Source organism: Pezoporus occidentalis, unplaced genomic scaffold (genome assembly GCF_034315485.1).
Source record: "Pezoporus occidentalis ecotype Australia unplaced genomic scaffold, CSIRO_AGI_Poc_V1 ctg99, whole genome shotgun sequence".
Taxonomy (NCBI): domain Eukaryota; kingdom Metazoa; phylum Chordata; class Aves; order Psittaciformes; family Psittacidae; genus Pezoporus; species Pezoporus occidentalis.
The window spans coordinates 255,906-276,862 of record NW_026916358.1 but is presented as its reverse complement, the minus strand read 5'-3'; the positions used below and the strand labels follow the sequence as shown (position 1 = coordinate 276,862).

Genomic DNA, 20,957 nt, shown 5'->3' with positions numbered 1-20,957 from the left:
GCTTAGCTGTCGCCAGGTAATTTATATTCTCCAGAATTATCTGCAGAAGCAGCATCAAAAACAACAAAAAATATGCTTGTGTTCCTGTGAATTTGGAAAGTACAAACTCAAAACCTGTCACCCATCTTTTGGATAAGCATGGAACTGGATTTCATAACCTGAGCTCCTTAGCAAGACAAAGAAATTGGAATGAAGGCATCAGCAGCAAAATCTTCAGTCTTCTGCAGTCTGTCTTTGACAGTTTTTGGTACCAGAAAAGGTACATATCTTGTAGTTTCCTACTGCCATGAATACTTATACATGTACTATAACTAGACATAATTTGTCACTCCCCTTTTCCAGCCTCCTAAGAAACAGAGGTAGAAGGAGTTCTCCTGCTTCTCACCAAGATTACGAACCACAGTCAGCCTCCACTTTTTCTACTGGTCTCTTAGCTAGTAGCTGCCTATTCAAATTTCAAAGTCTTAAAAATACATGGGCTCTTTTTCACTAACTCCATGTACATTAACATAGAAGGAACCTGAGTAAGAACAGGAGATTTCATATATTGTGTAAGTTCTGTTTCTCTAAAGATATTTTAGCAATATTCTCACTTAGTTTCAGTTCCCTAGCACAAAACAGGACAAATTCCTCACACTTCTGGGCTGCAGGAATGGGCTGCAGCATGAACCACGCTCCTCACCATTGCGAGTCTTGCACATCCCTGAGCTTAACTGTTTCAAGTTTTTTGGTTGGTTTTTTTTTTTCCTCTGCATTCAAGTAAACCTGTTATCTACAAAAAGGCGTTTCGTTACAAAAATGCTTTCAGAAATGTGACTGTATTATCCTTTTAAAGTAACCCAGATACTGTATCCTTAGAAAGACCTCCTTCCAACTCTGACAGAAGGCAGATGGGAGAGAAAAAGCTGCCAGAAGATTATCTTTAGAGAACAAGTATAAAGCTGTTTTGCTTGTCTAAAGAAATCCCATCAATACAGGATTTTTGCCTTTAAACACAAATGGATTAAATGGCCTAAAAATTAGGACTTCCTTAAGAATTTTGATGGTATAGCAATTTTCCAAATAATTTACAAGGCAGCGCCTGCCAGTGATTCTAATGTAAAACACTCACTTGTTGTGGAAAGAGGTGAAGTAATCTATAACTTGCTCTCTCCTTTCTAGGCTCACCTCAGTGTCCACTAAAATCATGGAACAGGTCCTTCTGGAAGTTATGCGGACATATGTATGAAAGACAGGGAGGCGATTACAGGATTGTAGGAGGGCCAAAATGTGCCTTCTATGATGGAATAAATGCATCAACAAATAAGGGAATAAGTAATCTACCTGGGCTTCTGGAAGGCCTTTAATAACAGTCGCTCACAACATTCTCAGCTCTCAACTAGAGAAATAGAGTTTGACAGATGGACTGTTTGATGGATAAGAAATTGGCATGGTAAGAGTTATAGTCAACAGCTCCATCTCCAAATAGAAACTAGTAATGAGTGGTGTTGCTCAGGAGTTCATACCAGCACCAACAGTATCTTCATTAATGACTAACAGTGGTACTGAGCACACCCTCAGCACAAAAGCAGGGTGGCGCTGCTGATAAAACTTGACGGAAGAAGGAGTGGGCCTACATGAACCTCATGAAATTCAACACAACAAAGCGCAAGGTCCTACACCTGGGTCAGGATAATCCCCAGTATCAGTACTGACTGGGGGATAAATGGATTGAGAGCAGCCCTGTAGAGAAGGACTTGGGAGATATTGGTGGATGAAAAATTAGACATGACCTGTCAACATGCCCCTGCAGCCCAGAAAGCCATCTGTACCCTGGGCTGCACCAAAAGGAGCATGGCCAAGCAAGTTCAGGGAGGTGATTCTCCTCTTCTACTCCATTCTCACAAGTACTGCATCCAGCTCTGGGGACCCCAACACAAGACACATACTGCCTTGGTAGAGCAGGTCTAGAAAAGGGACATGAAAGTGATGAGAGGGTTGGAACACCTCTCCTATGGAGACAGACTGAGAGAGCTGGGCTTGTTTAGCCTAAAGAAGAGAAAAATCCAAGGAGACCTTATAGCAGCCTTCCAGTACCTAGAGAGCTTATAAGAAATACTGAGAATGATGTTTTACCAGCACATGCAGTTGACAGACAAGGAGAAAGAGTTTCAGACAGACAGATGGCATATTCAGTTGGATATATTAAAGAAAAAATACGACATTTAACTCATTTTACAACTTAGTAGAACTTGCTTATAAACAAGGACAACTTGTTGATAAATGCAACACCAAGAATCTATCCAGTAGTGACTACCTAAGTGTCTTACATAGCAAGAGAAAAATAATATTTAAGTTCAGAAATTACATACATCCACAAAAAGCTAAACCCAAGTTGCAGTTTATCACTCTACCCATTTCTGAAAATGTTTAAAACCCAAAACCCCTTTTTTTAAGTTAGACACTAACGATCAGTGGAGAACCTTGCCCAGATTGTATCTTTAGGGAAGTATCTATTTCCTTCTCACAAATTCCAAACTAAACAAAAATAATACATTCAAGATTAACACCAGCCTAATCAATTTCTTTTCCACTATACAGGAAAAGGTTTCTTTAATGACACTAGTAAGAACTACTACTACTCAAGTAAAAGTGATGCCCAAGAATAAACTTAAACACATACCAATACCACATTTAATCAAAACAAAACTTCTTTATCAAATATTTAACCCCTCCTTAAGTTTATTTGATGATCGCAGATTTTAAAAACTAATTGATCATTTCATCCCACCTGGCTGAAAATCTTGTGCCATTTGATGCAGAACCTGATGAAGATGTGACATATACACTGCTGATTGATCCCTGAGCCATTTCTGTAAAACAAACAATATGTATTTCAAGAATACTTCAAAACACTCACGTAATTCAGATAAATGCTTAATCCTTTTAAAGTCCAGAAAGGAGACTTGCAACCAAACCAACTGAACATACTGATGTACTATAACCAAAATAGCATAACTAAAAACCAAGGAGCTAGTGCAACAGCAAAAATTTCAAAGTACATTAAAAAAACCCCAACATTTAATTTTGAAGTGAGCAAGTCAGAAGCCACCAGTATTGCTTATATAATGAAAACAATAAAGTAACATAAAATGAAGCCATGACCATGTTTGCACTTACTACCCCTTGCCTCTGCAGGTGCATCAACTCTAAATGTTCTCTTAAATGAATTGCAAAATCCAAAGACCTACTTGTGTGGTACAATGGAAAACATGGTTCTGTGAAAACCACAGCCCACTCTCTATGAATCTCTGTTATTTGTTCCCTAAGGTATGCTAAAAAGTGTATTTATTTGAGAATTTGTTAGAAATCTTTAAAACAAACCAGTGGAACTTAAATTAACTGATCTCAGATATTTTCACATTTCTTTTTGAGTCTCATATTAACAAAACAACTCTTCTTGGAGTAACTGACCTGTCACATATGGTTCCAGAGCTTTAGGAACCAAACTCCTTGCAATTTTTAGGTCCTCTGCTGAACAGCTTCCAGATTCTAGCCCACAAGCCATTCCCATTCGTTTTAGTACTTCTATATCATCATGAATTTCAAAAGTATTGTCAAAATTAAATAGATACTCAAATCTGGAGAGAAAAAAATATCTCTATTAACTTCAATGACTTTAAGTAACTTTCTAGGTTTAGGAATTGCAGCATTTCAAAAGCTCAACACACAGTGTTAGCGATACATCACATTAAGCAATCAAATTTTTCAAGATATATATATTTGGTAGCAAGCAACTAAAACCATCATTATATACACTATATAAATCTTTAACAGGTTTAAGAGATACAGAGTTTTAATTAAACATTTTGCATGCCTGATATTTTTTTCTTTACAGAGTAGGAAGGGAAATGGGAGTTGGGTTTTTTTCTCCCCTCTTTTTACGGTTTTCTAGTAAGCTAATAGAGCAAGAATACACTGCTACATTCAGATTTTATTTAGCAAATGAAAAAGCTAGCTTTTTGAATCAAAAGTAGAGGACAGCAGTTCTGAAAACGAAATCAATTTTCAAGTCTGCTAACTGCATTTCCCTGTGTTGAAGTCAGAGGAAAACACTCCTTCGTGTATGTATGATATAAAACTTAAGCACAGCTGCCTTGTTTTGCTTCTAACATCTATCCATAGTATGACTTAAACAATTTATTAAATATGAAGATAGGCTGAGAAAGTTGGGGCTGTTCAACCTGGAGAAGACTGCATGAAGACCTCATAGCGGTCTTCCAGTATCTGAAGGGGGCCTACAAGGATGCTGGAGAGGGACTCTTCATCAGGGATTGTAGAGATAGGACAAGGGGTAATGGGTTCAAACTTAAACAAGGGAAGTTCAGGCTGCATATAAGGAAGAAGTTCTTTACTGTGAGGGTGGTGAGGCACTGGAAATGGGTGTCCCAAGAAAGCTGTGAATGCTCCATCCCAGGTGGTGTTCAAGGCCAGGCTGTACAGAACCACGGGCAACATGGTCTAGAGTAAGGCTTCCTGGCCCACGGCAGGGGGGTTGGAACTAGATGATCTTAAGGTCCTTTCCAACCCTAAGTATTCTATGATTCTATGAATGCAATTATTCTATTTATTAAAAAGCTTTATAAAACTGTCTGAAATTGCATGTTCTCAATCTACAAAACGCACAAGTAAATTTATTTGTATTTCATCTTTACCAAGTCTAGATGAATGCTTTAGCATGGACATAAAATTCATAACATCAAGAGCCTGAGAGAAAACTTTGTTAACTCACTTGTCATTTGAAATACTGCAGTCAATCACTGTCTTCTTGCTGGTGTTCACAATGATAAATGGCAAATGGATGACAGAGTTGGAAGGTGGTGGCCGATTTGCCTGTTGTTCTGCTTGACGGTTTCGCTGAACAAGGTTCTTGAAGGCAATTTGCTAGAAAAAGCAATAGTGATACAAAAAGTATGAATTAAACTTTTAAGACCCTGTTAACAACAAAATCCTTCAGATAAAGAATACCAGCAAGCTACAAAAAATAGCTGCAGCAAGTAAATGCAGAAAAGGACAGAATGATCACCTGCATCTTAACATGCAGGAAGAGAGACAAATGAGAGTACTGAAAAATGCAATGCAATAAAATTTCACTGAAAATAAAAATGCATATTCTAATAACTACATCAGGACAGTTTCTTGGACAGATCCTTGACAGAATGAAGAAATAACAGTGATTAGGAGAAAGAATTTTCATATAGCATCCTACTTCGCTGTTCACCATTCCCTGTTAGCCACTGCACTCCACAAGAACAGTCAAATGATTAATACTGTCTTTTTCCTGAAATTATATGCTAAAAGCCAGTTAACATTTGGAATTTGAATATCTGATGTTAGGTTTCCAAATTACTCAGTTTAGGTTAGTGACTTTACTCTCAGATCTTAATAAAACTGCTTTTCAGAATGGAATATTCACATTTTAAAGACTGGCAGTTGTAGGAACTAAAAACTCAAGTTAATCATTGAAACTCAAGCATAAATCTTTTATTAAGACACCAAACTAAGAAAAAGTATTTTTCTAGTCATGGAATCAAATTAAATAAACAAAATTTAAAAACAAAATCTAAAGCCACCACAGAGGCTGATAAAAAATCAGATAGCTGTTGAGGTTGCTGTCCCACAGCTGTCTGTACTTTCTTTCTGCATACTCTCCTTGAGATTCTCATTCCTATCACACAATATACTAGGGGGAAGGAGCTCAGCAACTGCTTTACAGTGGTGAACCCACTTACACAGCACAAGCAGTCGTGTCCCAGAAAGGTAAGACACAGAGAATTATGAGACACGGCCTCTACAGTCGTCTAATTTTACCTATGGACTCTAGCACAGAGAAACATTCTAGATACAGGAACTCGACTGGAAAATTCAGAGAGCAGAGTATGAATTACAGCTCCTGTCAGCATAAAACCTGTTTGAACATACTTTAAACTGCAACATAATTTATCGTAACTCATGGAAAGTTGCTGGCTTCCCAACAGCAATGGGCAACAGCACAGTTCCAGCTAAACTACAGTGCAAAATTAAAACTTCATATGCTTTATCCTGAAATTCACCTCGTAGAAATTTCCCATCCCTCACTGGGATAAAACAACAGGAATATATATAAGTTACCTTGCCCTATAGACAAGAGTACCTTGACTGTACCTGTAGAATGAGTTCTTGTAGCTGAGACTGTTTTTGCTTTATTCTCTCCAGTCTTCTCTGTTTCTCCACCTTAGGACAGAAAAAGGTTTTCTTGGTTTATTGGTTTTATGTAGCATTTTATAACATTTTCTCCCCTGAAAATCATCTCAATACCAAAGAACTGGAGGGAGGGCATATGATGTCAGTCATTAATGTTCTACAGATAATTTAGAGATCTAACTATCGAGACTCACATCAGTACTACTGTAACAAAGAGCAGAATTGCAACACTGGGGAATAAAGTAAAATATATCTGGAAGACGGTAAAAACATCTTTGCAAACAGAAGTTATGCCTCAGAAAAACATCCAGATTCAAGGAGGCAAAAGGGCTCTTCATGTAGTCTACTGGAGAAAACCTGTCAAAGATGATTACAAGAAATGACATTTCCATGAGCCCAAGGTTAAGTCTTCAAAGTATTAAATACATACTAAGTAATACCATAAAAGATAGGAGACAAAATGGTAGGAAATAAACAGCTTTCTCAGAGTGGGAAGCTCACCAGCAGATTCCAACAAGGACTTCATTTACAGACTGTTACTCAAATTACCGTGGATCAGAATAAGAGAATGAATAGCAACATGACACCATAGAACCACAGAATAGTTAGGGTTGGAAAGGACCTTAAGATCATCAAATTCCAACCCCCTGCCACAGTAAACCATCTCACCCAAGGCTCTGTCCAACCTGGCCTTGAACACCACCTGGGATGGAGCATTCACAGCTTTTCTTGGGACACTCATTTCCAGTGCCTCACCACCCTCACAGTAAAGAACTTCTTCCTTATATGCAACCTGAACTTCCCTTGTTTAAATTTGAACCCATTACCCCTTGTCCTATCTCTGCAATCCCTGATGAAGAGTCCTTCTCCAGCATCCCTACAGCCCCCTTCAGATACTGGAAGGCTGCTATGAGGTCTCCACACAGCCTTCTCTTCTCCAGGCTGTACAGCCCCAACTTTCTCAGCCTCTCTTCATAGGGGAGGTGCTCCAGTCCCCTGATCATCCTTGTGGCCCTCCTCTGGACTTGTTCCAACAGTTCCATGTCCTTTGTATGTTGAGGACACCAGAACTGCACACAATACTCCAGGTGAGGTCTCACGAGAGCAGAGTATAGGGGCAGGATCACCTCCTTTGACCTGCTGGTCACGCTCCTTTTGATGCAGCCCAGGATACGGTTGGCTTTCTGGGCTGCAAGCGCACACTGAAGCCAGCTCATGTTCATTTTCTCATCAACCAACACCCCCAAGTCCTTCTCCGCAGGGCTGCTCTGAATCTCTTCTCTGCCCAACCTGTGCCTGGGCATCTGTAGCTGTGCCTGGGATTGCTCCAACCCAGGTGTAGGACCTTGCACTTGGCATGGTTAAACTTCATGAGGTTGGCATCAGCCCATCTCTCAAGCGTGTCAAGGTCCCTCTGGATGGCATTCCTTCCCTCCAGCGTATCAACCGAACCACACAGCTTGGTGTCATCAGCAAACTTGCTGAGGGCACACTCAATCCCACTGTCCATGTCAGTGACAAAGATGTTGAACAAGACCGGTCCCAACACCGATCCCTGAGGGACACCACTCGTTACTGGTCTCCAGCTGCACATTGAGCCATTGACCACAACTCTTTGTGTGTGGCCATCCAGCCAGTTCTTTATCCACCGAGTGGTCCATCCATCAATTATCCACCAAGTGGTCCATCCATCAAATTGATGTCTCTCCAATTTAGAGACAAGGATGTCGTGTGGGACAGTGTCAAACGCTTTGCACAAGTCCAGGTAGATGACATCAACTGCTCTACCCCTGTCCATCAGTTCTGTAGCCCCATCATAGAAGGCCACCAAATTGGTCAGGCAGGATTTCCCCTCAGTGAAGCCATGCTGGCTGTCACCAAGCACCTTGTTGATTTTCATGTGCCTTAGCATGCCTTCCAGGAGAATCTGCTCCAAGATTTTGCCAGTCACAGAGGTGAGACTGACTGGTCTGTAATTCCCCGGGCCATCCATTTTCCCCTTCTTGAAAATGGGGGTTATATTTCCCTTTTCCCAGTCATCGGGAAGTTCACCTGACTGCCATGACTTTTCAAATATAATGGCCAGCGGCTTCGCAACTTCATTCACCAGCTCCTTCAGGACCCACAGATGGATCTCATCAGGACCCATGGACCTGTGCATGTTCAGGTTCTTAAGATGCTCTTGAACCTGATCCTCTCCTACAGTGGGCCTAAGGTCTTCATTCTCACAGTCCCTGCATCTGCCTTCCAAGACTTAGGTGGTGTGGTCGGAGTATTTCCAGTGAAGACTGAAGCAAAGCAGTCACTAAGAACCTCAGCCAAATCCAGGGTAGCCAGTTCTCCTGATAGCTTTCGGAGGGGGCCCACGTTGTCCCTAGTCTGTCTTTTACTCACAATGTACCTACAGATTCCCTTCCTGTTATCTTTAACATCCCTAGCCAAGTTTAATTCTAACTGGGCCTTAGCTTTCCTAACCTGGTCCCTAGCTTCCCAGACAACATCACTGTATTCTTCCCAAGCCACCTGTCCTTGCTTCCTCTCTAAGTTTCCTCAGCAACTGCTTATCCATCCATGGAGGTCTCTTGGTCCTCCTGCTGCACTTCCTTCAGATGTAACACTCCTGAGCTTTTAACAGGTGAACCCTGAATATCAACCAAAAGTCTTGGGCCCCCCTGCCCTCTTTGTAGGGCTATATCCCATGGAACCTTACTAAGCAGGTTCCTGAAGAGGCCAGAGTCTGCTCTCCTGAAGTCCAGGGCAGTGAGCTTGCTGCACACTCTTCTCACTGTCCTAAGGATCTCAAACTCAACCACCTCATGATCACTACAACCAAGGCTGCCCTGGAGTGTCACATTTCCAACGAGCCCTTCCCTGTTGGTGAGCACGAGGTCAAGCATGGCACCTCTCTTTGTCGGCTCCTCTACTACTTGCAGGAGGAAGTTGTCTTCAGGACAATCCAGGAACCTCCTGGATTGGATGTGCTGGGCCGTACCATCCCTCCAACAGATATCAGGATGGTTTAAGTCCCCCCATGAGGACAAGGGCCTGCAAGCGTGAGGCTGTTCTTATCTGTAAATGATGTCAGCATGAGCTGACAATGCTGGGTCATCTGGCATAGGAAGAGAGCTCATCATAAAACACTCCTGAAAGTGTCTTGTAGCACTGAGTGATTACATCACTGAAATTATTTTTGGTAATGCGTATGTGTTAGAAAACATAATCCCATTCATGCATATTTTAGAAATAAAATGACATTCAATAGAGATCTTAAATTACAGCATCTAGAAAAACATTCAGCTCAGTACACCCCAGGAGCCAAAAATTTGAATTACTAGGCGAGGGACTAAGAAGATTCTAATGCACCTGATACTCACTGCCACAAATGACTCAATAGTAAAAGCAAACTTTGTACAAAGTAAAAACTAAGAAGAAGAAAATAACTGAGGGCTGTTACATATCATAAGTACTTAAGTCCTGCAGCAGTACAGGAGCAGCAATGCATATATATGGTGAACTACATGCAAAATCTATCATCACAGATGTATTATTTGTCTGGCCTCTGGAGAAAACAATCTTCGCAACTCTTTAGCACCACTACTGCAATGCTGGAAATACACAATAATCTTTCAATTTGATTAACTTCCATTCACTTCACATATACTCTAAAAGCTGTGACAGAGCTGTATTTCTGACATAGAAGAATAAAATAAAAAAACCCCACCATAAACCAACTAAAAACATTAAAACAATCTGGAAGTTTAAATGTGCATTCTGTAAATACAAACAAGAGAGTCTAAAGGGATCATACTATTGTACCTTGTTATTTCAGGAGATAGCAAGAATACGTTCTGTTGTATCAGAAGAAATTAAGGATGTAAACATTTACTCAGACACAAAGCCACTGTGAACTTCCTAATAAATATACCTCTAAATTCTGACATTCCTGAGCCGAGTTAGTAGGCAGACCAATCCATTTGATTTCCTTCTTCTCCTTAGAGATTATGTTCATGGCCATAAGGACATTTAAGGCATCATAGACACGTCGTCTAATATTCTTCTGGTCATAAGCCTGCTATAGACATAGTTCATTAATCAAACATACTTGTGGCAAAAATATTTGAAAATAAATACATCACAGTAAATGGGTAAACTTAGGTAATGTCTGAACTGTTTAATTTAGCAGCAGGAAAAGACAAAAAAGTCTCATAAGGAATTTCTCTTCCCCCATTCAGTTCACATGGAACTGACCTCCCATATACTTACTGATTCATTTGGTGAAATGTGATTATCAGTGGTACTGAATTCTGCAACCAACTCGTCTGCCACCTCATTGTATGAGGTAGTTCCTTTTCTTTGTACCTTCTCACAAACCTTCATAGAGAAATGACGTAAACCCTTGCCATTCTTCTCTCCTTTTTTGTTCCGCTTCCTAAATATATGCATAATACATATTTTAAGATGATTTTAACTTTGGAATACTTAATGTCTCTTTTTCAAATACAAGCACACTGCTGCATAAAACCAAGCTTTCCCTTTTGTTCTGCTTTTACCCCTTCCCAATATTTTTTCCTATGATGTTTTCCCCTACAATTTAAAATAATTAACAATTCTAGTGTCTTGATGCTGAAACACAGTACAAATTCATTCTTTTGTCAACTCTGCTAACTCCAGTAGCAGATAATTTAACAGGGATATCCCTTGAAGAAGTCAATAAAAAAACCCTTTTAATCTTCCAATCAAGAAAAAGAAGGAATAGAGGGATAAATGCTAAAATATGAAAGGTGAAATACAAGATATAACTAACCTAAGTTGACCACAAAAAAAAAAAGACTTGATTGAGCATTTTCTGTATAAGTCTGATACCGACTGAACAGATGAAGTCTGATATTGCCTCAACTCACTACACATTCCATAATTACCAAAATACAGATCTGAAGTTACACAGTATATGAAGTTGCTATGAAAACTTCAGTCACAAAATATAATAACTATAAAAGTTTTCTGCATATCTTTTAAATAAAAAGTTCCTTGAACCTGAGGGAAAGTGTAAGTATCAACAGAAAGTTCCTTGTAACTTGAGGAAAAGTGTAAATATCAACAAAATTACTATCAGCAATGGAACCTCTCTTAATTCTCTACATCTCACTCACTACAATTCCAAAGTAGAAATCTATTTATGCGTAACGAGACACTGATGATAAATTTAGTCCTAAAAACAACCCCTACATTTCACAAGAGACCCTTAAAAGCATGCTTGCATGAGACAAGACACCAGAAGAATGCATTAATTTTATCTAATACTTTTTCTGCAATAAGGACTACATTCTTATTTCACATGATACTTCATGATACACTTGTTCAATCCAAAAGGCGCTTTATTTTTTTTAATAAACCAGCAAACCAGCGATGTCAAATTAAAAGCTTAATCAAGTCAGATGAACTCGTGTTCTTTTAGGAGCAAAATCCTCTAAATGTAAGTAATGTGAGGATATCTATCAGTGTTTACAGAAAATATTCTCGTTCCTTTTGTGACAGATGAGGGAGTATTCATTCTTGTGCAACTATTCCTCACTTAATACAACATACTTAATGTTGAAGTGCTCTGGATGGAAAGGTGAACACATCATGTCTCTCACACCGCTAGCCTGAGAAGTATATACACTGCCACAGTTAACCTTTAGAACAAAGGTTCCAAATAATGTATTAATCCTTTGTAACTTTTATTTTGCTCACCCAGCAGACCACGGTGAAGAATCGCCAGTCTGGTTCTGTGATACAAAATGTGTGTTAGGCGTATGTGGACTTCCTACCAGGATAGTATTTGGCGCTGAAGGTCTCTGAGGTGTACCAATAACCTACAGTAAAGATAAAATAATTTGGAAAATTATCAGAAGTATTACAAGATATTCATATGCTGCATGATTCAAATGATGCACGATGCAAACACTACTATTCTTCTGCCTACTTCTACTGCATGCATTGATTTTATACACATTAGTACAAAACCCTTCAGACTACAGATTATACAGTTAGTGCACTCCCTATGTAGTGAGTATTTATGTATTATCCTTACATGATTTTTCATGCTTCCAGGATTTCTTAAACATTATTCAACACTAACTTTGACAAGATCAACACACACACAGGTCCTCACCACCAATAGAAAAAAGGGATAAAGGTAAGGGGAGAAACCCCAAATCCTACCAGAAGTTGCAGTAAATACAGGAAGTAGGATCTAAAAATCAGTAAAAGCAGAAAGAAAATGCAGAGATGCTGCCAGAAAGGCCAATTTCTGCAGTCAAGTCTCTATTATTACAGAGTGAGAACCAAAATGTTAAGAGGTGAGGAAGAATAAGGGCCAACTTTCTCTATCACTGCAGTGAATGAGACCAATTTCGGCAGAATAACTGCACCCTGAACATGTTATGCGAAACACACTCAGCTGATCACAGTCTTAGTCCTGAAGATGTGCTATTCTGATCACAAATTAATACACACATTTGCACATGAAGCCATGTTCTCCTTAACTGAAACTTGCTGAAGCAGAACTTCCACTTTTGCAGATGATGTTTTCTATCTCCAAAATGTTATAAATGTAACACTCTAGAAAATATGCTTTTAGGAAAACAAAATGATACTGTACAGATTTCTATTCTGTAGAAAGATATGACAACTTCTGGGGGGTATGTTTGCCTCCCAGTGGAAACAGTATGTTGCATTCCTGGCATCATATGAAACAAACATCAAATGAACCTACACCCACAAGCTTGCTATGCTCTTCAGCCACATTCTGCCTCACCAACAAAAATGTCTTTCTCAGGCTACGTTCAATACCTTAGCCTCAAAGAGTAAAATAGAAAACCTGAAAAAAACAAAATGAAACATTTTATGCATTGAAGTTAAAATAAACCAAATTTGAATAATGTTTAAATATAGAATGCAAAAAGCAGTCTAGTGACTATTAGATGCGTCAGATTTTAGCTGCCTGTGATTTTTCCCATACTACTGTTTCTTTATATAATTCCACCTGAGTAGTTAGCATACAAGTTCATTACACCTTCTTCTGACAGCTGGAAAATCTCAGGTCCCCCTCCTCTTTCCTGTAGCTTTTTTCCATACTTAAATTGTTTCTAATTCTTATGGGAAGTCATCTCATCTCCTCTACTACTTTTCATAACTGAGACTTCTGACTGTGGGAAACAGAATGAGGGTGTGGGATGCCAAACAGGCACAGGAGACACGCGAACCAGCTCACCTTCTCCCATGAAAAAAATACTGCCGGTTCTGCTGCTGACTGGTCTGGTTCACCACATCTCAAAAGACTGTGAAAACCACCTGTGTGCTACTCAAGTAACAGACAATACAGACCACAGAGGAAAGCTGTTAGCCAGTTTTTATTCCTTAGAATGTAGAGGACTAGAAGAGATGATTAACATCTTGCTTGCAGGAGCAAAAACCAGAGGGTCTCACTTTATTCCCTAGCTTCCTAATTCCACAAGCAGGTCCACCATCACGTTGGTGCCACACCTAGAATTTGTACAACTGCAGTAACATGAAAGCCAGGGGAAAGAAGAAAATAAACCATCTGGTAGCAGCAAACCCTGTACATGTACCACACTCTATGTATTCTTGAACACTTCAAGACACTATAAAGGAAAAAGCAGGAAGCAAAAGCAGGAAAAAAAGGAATGAAGTAGGAAGCAGGTACAAATTCACAGGCTCATTTCTCAAGTGGAAAAGTGAACTCTGTTTAATACATTCAAAACCTGCCCCACATTCTAACTCACGAAAGTCTGCAAACCAGCCAGAATTGTAGGCTTTAATGTATTGCTATTAAGGAAGACCCTAGAGCCTGGAGTTTCACAATCTCCTAAGGAATTACCTAGTATTACTGGCTCCTTAATAGAAATGTTGATGCCTCTATTTTTACTCTCAAGTTCATGAGCAACAATGACTTTCAATGAAAAGAGCATCAACAAAAAGAGTCACTGGGAACATCCTAAAATTAAAGCTTGTAGACAGAATTAGAGAGGATGGTTTTAGACAATAGAGGATAGGTAGGGGGTGTAGAAAAAAGAAGGACTTCTGGTTTCTCTTCAGTTTCCTGATTTCAAAAAGGAACAAGATTACAGTTTAGCTCCTCAATAATAAAGAAGTTCAGGACAACTGGGAAAGCAGCAAGACAGCCCATACACTCCACTTTGCTGTTCTTAACAGAAAAACTTACATGGAACAGACTTATGCAAAAGAAAGACTACCTGAACAAAGAACACAGGTTCAGAAAATGAAGTACTTAAGTATTAAAAATGTGAGTTTACCACTCAAAGGTTAGAAAGTTGAGCAGGATCACAAGCCAACTCCTCAGTTCTGCTTCCCAAGAACGTTTTGAATATTGACAGAAAATTCAACTCCCCTTTGTTTTCCGGGTTCTAAAGGCACTTTTTTTTTTATAGTTCTGGCTATCCCCTTAAGGACTGTAAAGTCAACAGAAATAGTTCCCCAAAATTTCTCTATATATATACACAAGCAAAAACCTCCATCTCTTCTTTAATGACATACAACTAAGCATCTACTTCTGAACCGATAACAGCCAATGCAAATATGTTGATATGGGCCCCTCCTTTCACAAACGATTTAATGCTAGTATGTTTTGAGTAAGGAAGTGCTGAAAATTGTGATTGCCAAATGTAAATTTCCCACACTAATCATACTAACAAAACCACCATTAAGAGTAGTTGTTACTTTAGAATAACATCTTTTTTTAATAAGAATATTAATCATAGATAATACCACAGAATAATATAATACAGATGAGGATTTGTCAATTTAAACTTGTGATGGAAGACACAAGAATTTATTTTACGGGTATATCAACATTGTTGTAAAAATTAATTTTCTGATTGTTTAAAGTTCAAAAGAGCATCAGATGATTTGTAATTTCATTGTTATCCCCTTGTTTTGGTACTTTAAGAAAATATTTCCTCAGTTACTCAAAAGAACATTTCATTTACAACATTAAACTGAAGTGTGTACACAGTCCCACAGCAACGCCCAGCAGGGGCCCCCTCTGTGCCATTATGGCCTATGATATCTAGTTAAAGTATTATTTTCCTACTGCTGGTTACTGATTTTAAATTACAAGAATGCCTACCTACTCTGAATTTCCTCATTTGGAAATTTACTGATAACAGACCTCCAACTGAAGGAACAATTTCATTCAGTTAAAACTCATTTAGCAACACTTCCAAGTGGCTGCTGGCAAGTAGTTTATTCACCACCACTGCTGGAAATACAGTGCAGCGAGTGATTTGAACTACATCTGTACAGCTGAAGAGGTAGAGTTTATAGATTCATGCAGCCTCAATCATAGAACACTCCTTAAAGCTTAGAGCTGGGAAAGGCAGATGGGAAACTGCTTTCCTGTCAAGAAGGACCCCCAACATAAGAAATTCCATTTCAGATGTTTACATGTTACAGTTGCCTTCCAGAAGATGAACTGAGATCAACTCCTTTCATATCACTAAATTTTCATCACTATAATTTAATTCTCATAATCTTTGTATTATTTACTGTTTTACTAGTTCTTCAAAACCTCTTAATTTCATGTTCCTCACTCAAAGCTCACATTAAGTATTTAAGCAAAAGGGTATCTAAATTATGCACTAAGAAAAGCAGCTCTGTTTTCAATTTCATTCCAACAAACTTCAAGCTCAATAAGCATGTGTTGTTGGACTTCATTTACATTTCCCTATGTCAGATTCCCAAGCAGAGTCTGAGTGAGCCACTGATTTTAAGTGGCAAGACTAGCAAAAGATAAAGCTACCTGAATATTCTGGTATCTGCATGTTGCTTTGAGAGTCATCTTTGCATTTCTTTATGCAAAAGTACATTTGTGTTAACATAAGTTTACTGAAATCAGAAACAAGCTTAGACTGTCTACTGATGACAAGTGGTACCAACTACCAACCTACAGGTCAGATCTACAGTACGTGTAAGCAATAGTATAAGCAATACAAAAACCCCAGTGTCTCCTTACCACTTGTTGTGCAATGTTGACATTAGACTGTCCGAATGTTTTTGGCAGGAGCTGTTTTCCAAGCGTATTTACTGTAGAAGGATGAACAGCCAATAGAGAAACAACCCCTAAAATACAAGTAGATAGCTTCAGGTCAGCCACATTGTATTATTTTAGTAATTCCAGTTTCATCTATACTACCAATGCATCTTAATAGAAACTAGCTCTAAACTGCATAGAGAGTCAATATAAAAGTAACATTCACACATTTGAATCAAAAGAAGAAATCAAGATTCATAGTATGTTCTCTCAAACTTTCTCCTATATAACTTTGTAAGTCAGTAGGCTAGTACAAACATGTTTTAATTTTCTGTAACCCGATTTTTCTCTCAAAGCGTAGTGGCAGAGGCAATGGGCATCTGACAGCGTAATCATCTCTTCTTCTATCCCTGTTCTTTGTAGCAATTGAAATCTCTTCCCACACCACCTGAAAAACATGCCGAATGTCCCAGGGTAGGACATATCCATCTGAGATATGCTGGGCTCCAAGAAATAAAATTTGGCTAGCACCCACCTTTCCAAGAGAGTATTCCCAACTTTCCCCTAAGTATCCCCTCCAACCTGAAGGAGGGAATTACAGAACAAAAGTCTTCAAGCAAAATACATACAACACAGTAGACTAACCCTGCAAGGAAAGCTGCTCTCTCTCTGTTCATAAGCTATCCACAGTGAGCATCAATAGATAAGCCACGTAAACCAAAAATTCAGCTACCAAATACCAACCCAGGTATGCATCAATTTGATGCTCCAAGCCAGTTTAAAAACAAAACAAAGAAAAGAAGCAACAAAGACTGACTGCAGAAAAAAGAATAATGGGACAAACAAGTCTTAAAATACTGGAGACATCTGTCATGCGGTTGTCAAGGGCAGACATCAGCAGTTCTTTCCCTCAGATCACTTTTAAAGGGGCCAATGAGGCCAGAAGGGCTTGGCACAACTCCCATTCTGCTTCCTTTTCCATGTTATACAATACAAAAGTAATGAGCAAACATTTTTATAATTTCATCGGGGGGGCCCTAATGAGTCCTTCATGCCTACCATCCCTCTTACTCATTCAGGCAAGTCCACAGAGAATTGAGACAACTCCAATCTTGTTTAAGCCTTCGCTTTCCAAAAGGCTTGTACTTCTTAGCTGCTATTACTACACCACTGTCGTGGTTTAAACCCAGTCAGGTAATTCGTTCGCTCACTTCCCCCCCCTTTCTTGCCCTCCCCCTGCTCTCGGAGGGACGGAGAGGAGAATCGAAAAGAATGCAACTCCCACAGGTTGAGATAAGAACAGTTTAGTAACTAAGGTATAACACACATCACTACTGCTACCACCAATGATAATAATGATAAAGGAAATAACAAGGGAAGAGAATACATCATCTCACCAGCAGCCGACCGATAACTCGCCCCCCAGGCCCAACCAAGCTCTGACCGATACCTCCTCCAACCCTGCCGTCTCCCAGCCCTTCCGGCTCACTCCCAGTTGCATCCTGGGCATGACGTGCTGTGGTATGGAATACTTCTTTGGTCAGTTTGGGTCAGGTGTCCTGTCTCTGCTTCCTCCCGGCTTCCCCTCCTCCCTGGCAGAGCATGAGGCTCACAAAGTCCTTGGCCAAACCAAAACATCGCTTGTTATCAGCTCTGTTCCCGAGCTGAAAGTCAAAACACTGCACTGCACCAGCTACCAAGAAGGGGAAAAATGACTGCTACTGCTGAACCCAGGACATTATCCACCCCTTATTCCATACCATTCACGTCATGCTCAGATCCCACATTTTCAATATACCATCACTCTTATCTCAGTGCACTCTTATCTTAGTGCATGGACCAGTCCCTATAAAGCTGCTGAGTCCATCTGGTCCATGATGTCAGGCTCCATCTCTTGTAACAGTCTTCCAGAGCAGGAGAGACTGTGTGCAGTGTTCACACTCGTGAATAACCTGGGCAATAGTGTCCATTGCTAAGTCCACCCCTCGATCATGAGTCCATCTCTATGTTGCATCTCTGCTCTGATGGCTTGAAGTGCTATGGGCCAACCAGGCTTAAAATAATTCACTGTCCCCTTAAGCAGTTTCTGCAGCTTGTTGCTGGGGACTCCATACAGCTGCCTTCCATCTCCAATGCTTCCAAAGCACTGGAGGGGCCCAGTGGACTAGATACTTGCCCATACTGTCCCACACACCCTGCCACTCATGACTGTCCAGCTTTGGGGAAACTCTCTTGGTCCCCCCATATCGTCGTCTAACCCCAGACAAGACCCAAACCTGACTCTGCTTAACTTTTGAGATCAGACAAAATGGTTTTGGGTAGAACACAGTCTGTGTGTGTGCCAACATGCTGATCCCCATCACAATCAGCAGGCAGGTACCAAGGACACCCAAAGGCCATTCAAAACCTTCAGAACTCTCAACTGATGCTGCTGTACTTGTCACTGGGGCTGGTGCAGCTGCTGTGCTTGTCACTGGGGCTGGTGTAGCCGCTGTGCTTGCCGGCTCTCCCACCGCCAGCCTCTCTTTTCCTGAGTCCAGCTCTTCCTCCTCTGCCTTGCCGGGAAATGCTGCGTGGTCTCCTGCATCCTCCTGGGGCTCGGCGGGCGGCTTCCGGGAAATGCTCTCGGCCGTCGCGGGGCTGGGCTCGGCCGCGGGGCTGGGCTCCTCCGCGGGGCTCGGCTCTTCCGCGGGGCTCGGCTTCTCCGCCGCCTTCTCCCGCTGCTCGGCAGCCGCTTCCTTCCTCTCCTCGATCTCCCCGACCTCCTCCACCGGCAGCCGTCCCCTCGCGGCCTCCGGCCCCGCTCCCGCCGCCGCTTGGTCCCCGGGGCCGCTCTCCCGGGCCGGTTCGGCTGCCGCCGGCTCCCGGGGCCGCTCCCCCTCGGCTCCCCGCAGCCTCACGAAGATGGAGAGTAGGGCGAGGGCCAGGACGGTGAAGAGCAGCCGGACGGCCAGGTACAAGTCCACGGTCACGTCCGTCCCGCCCTGCTGCTGGAGCCCGCCCGTATTACAAGCCATTGCCATAAAGCACAGTGAGACAAGAACCTTAGCCCAGGCCCCATACTTGATAAACACTAACACAGCAAATACCGGCTCTACGTAAGTTACAACATTCTGAAGCTGTGAGATCAACAAGAACAACTCTGAGAGCCAATAAATCGTCATTGTGATGAGTGACTATTAATCCGGTCAGATCTGTCGTTATCTCAACCCTTCATGCCCCACGTTGGGCGCCAAAAAGAACTGTCGTGGTTTAAACCCAGTCAGGTAATTCGTTCGCTCACTTCCCCCCCTTTCTTGCCCTCCCCCTGCTCTCGGAGGGACGGAGAGGAGAATCGAAAAGAATGCAACTCCCACAGGTTGAGATAAGAACAGTTTAGTAACTAAGGTATAACACACATCACTACTGCTACCACCAATGATAATAATGATAAAGGAAATAACAAGGGAAGAGAATACATCATCTCACCAGCAGCCGACCGATAACTCGCCCCCCAGGCCCAACCAAGCTCTGACCGATACCTCCTCCAACCCTGCCGTCTCCCAGCCCTTCCGGCTCACTCCCAGTTGCATCCTGGGCATGACGTGCTGTGGTATGGAATACTTCTTTGGTCAGTTTGGGTCAGGTGTCCTGTCTCTGCTTCCTCCCGGCTTCCCCTCCTCCCTGGCAGAGCATGAGGCTCACAAAGTCCTTGGCCAAACCAAAACATCCTTGTTATCAGCTCTGTTCCCGAGCTGAAAGTCAAAACACTGCACTGCACCAGCTACCAAGAAGGGGAAAAATGACTGCTACTGCTGAACCCAGGACAACCACATCAAACCAACAGCTTCACACAAGAACCTATTCTCAGTCCTCCAAACCTGCATGCAGCAGACTGTGTTCTTCCATTATTAACCAACTTTCCAGTGCTCTTTCAGAAAGTCAGCAGCTATCTAGTTTGTAATAGATGTCTGTTATTCTTTCCTGTCCCTTCAAGTACACCGACCACTAGCACAGCCTGTTTTCTGTGTGCTCTTCTCTGCAGAACACGGCAAAGCAATAAAAACTACACTGGCTATTAGTGCTTGTGTATCTTCTCAGCTTCCTGGAGGTCCTGGATGTGTTTTTTTAACATCCTCTCACTGCTTTAAAAACATCAAAGCAATCTGAAGATTGTATTTCCAGTAAAAAAAACAGAGTTGTAAGTGCTTTCCAGTGTTAAAACACATCATTTATTTGATCACCTCTCCTTACCTCTGATGGTTCGTGTTGCCCACACACTTTCTAGTTCTCCTAGCCTTTGAGATTTATTTTTGCAGAGGACAGGTATGGACACATTGGTCATGACAAAGGAATGCCATATGCTACAACAGCATATGGCATTCCTTTGCTATAGCAGAAAACTCCACAACTTGTTTTTTGTTTTATTGCCTGTTCTATTCCAAACAATTCACAAAATTCAATGTGCTTGTTCCTCACCAAACCCTGATACAACATGTGAATAACATACCCTGCCATGACTTCAAGATCTTCTAGAGTGCTAATAGCTCCACTTGGGACACTTACTGTATCTAGTTTGGTTTTCACCAAATTATTAATCCAGGAGAGGACTGTCCCATTATGACACCTTAGGTTCTTTAACAGGCTGATTAAGGACCTTGATAGCCAAAGGCTTTTTGATATTTTTTAAGAAATCCAAGGA

The 20,957-nt window shown here is 41.1% G+C and overlaps 1 protein-coding gene across 3 annotated transcripts in view; it reads right to left on the bottom strand.

Moving 5' to 3' along the window:
• TFDP1 (transcription factor Dp-1) overlaps positions 1–20,957 on the bottom strand; it is a 48,992-nt gene that overhangs the window by 2,544 nt on the left and 25,491 nt on the right. For 2 of the 3 annotated variants that reach the window (XM_062606961.1, XM_062606960.1), the window contains exons 4-11: positions 16,259–16,365; positions 11,956–12,077; positions 10,486–10,651; positions 10,148–10,294; positions 6,184–6,252; positions 4,772–4,923; positions 3,454–3,620; positions 2,771–2,852 (exon numbers count right to left, since the gene is read on the bottom strand). In XM_062606961.1, the coding sequence (XP_062462945.1) occupies positions 2,771–2,852; positions 3,454–3,620; positions 4,772–4,923; positions 6,184–6,252; positions 10,148–10,294; positions 10,486–10,651; positions 11,956–12,077; positions 16,259–16,365 (1,012 nt within the window). The remainder of the gene's footprint in view (positions 1–2,770; positions 2,853–3,453; positions 3,621–4,771; positions 4,924–6,183; positions 6,253–10,147; positions 10,295–10,485; positions 10,652–11,955; positions 12,078–16,258; positions 16,366–20,957) is intronic. The other variant, XM_062606962.1, reaches the window with a different exon arrangement.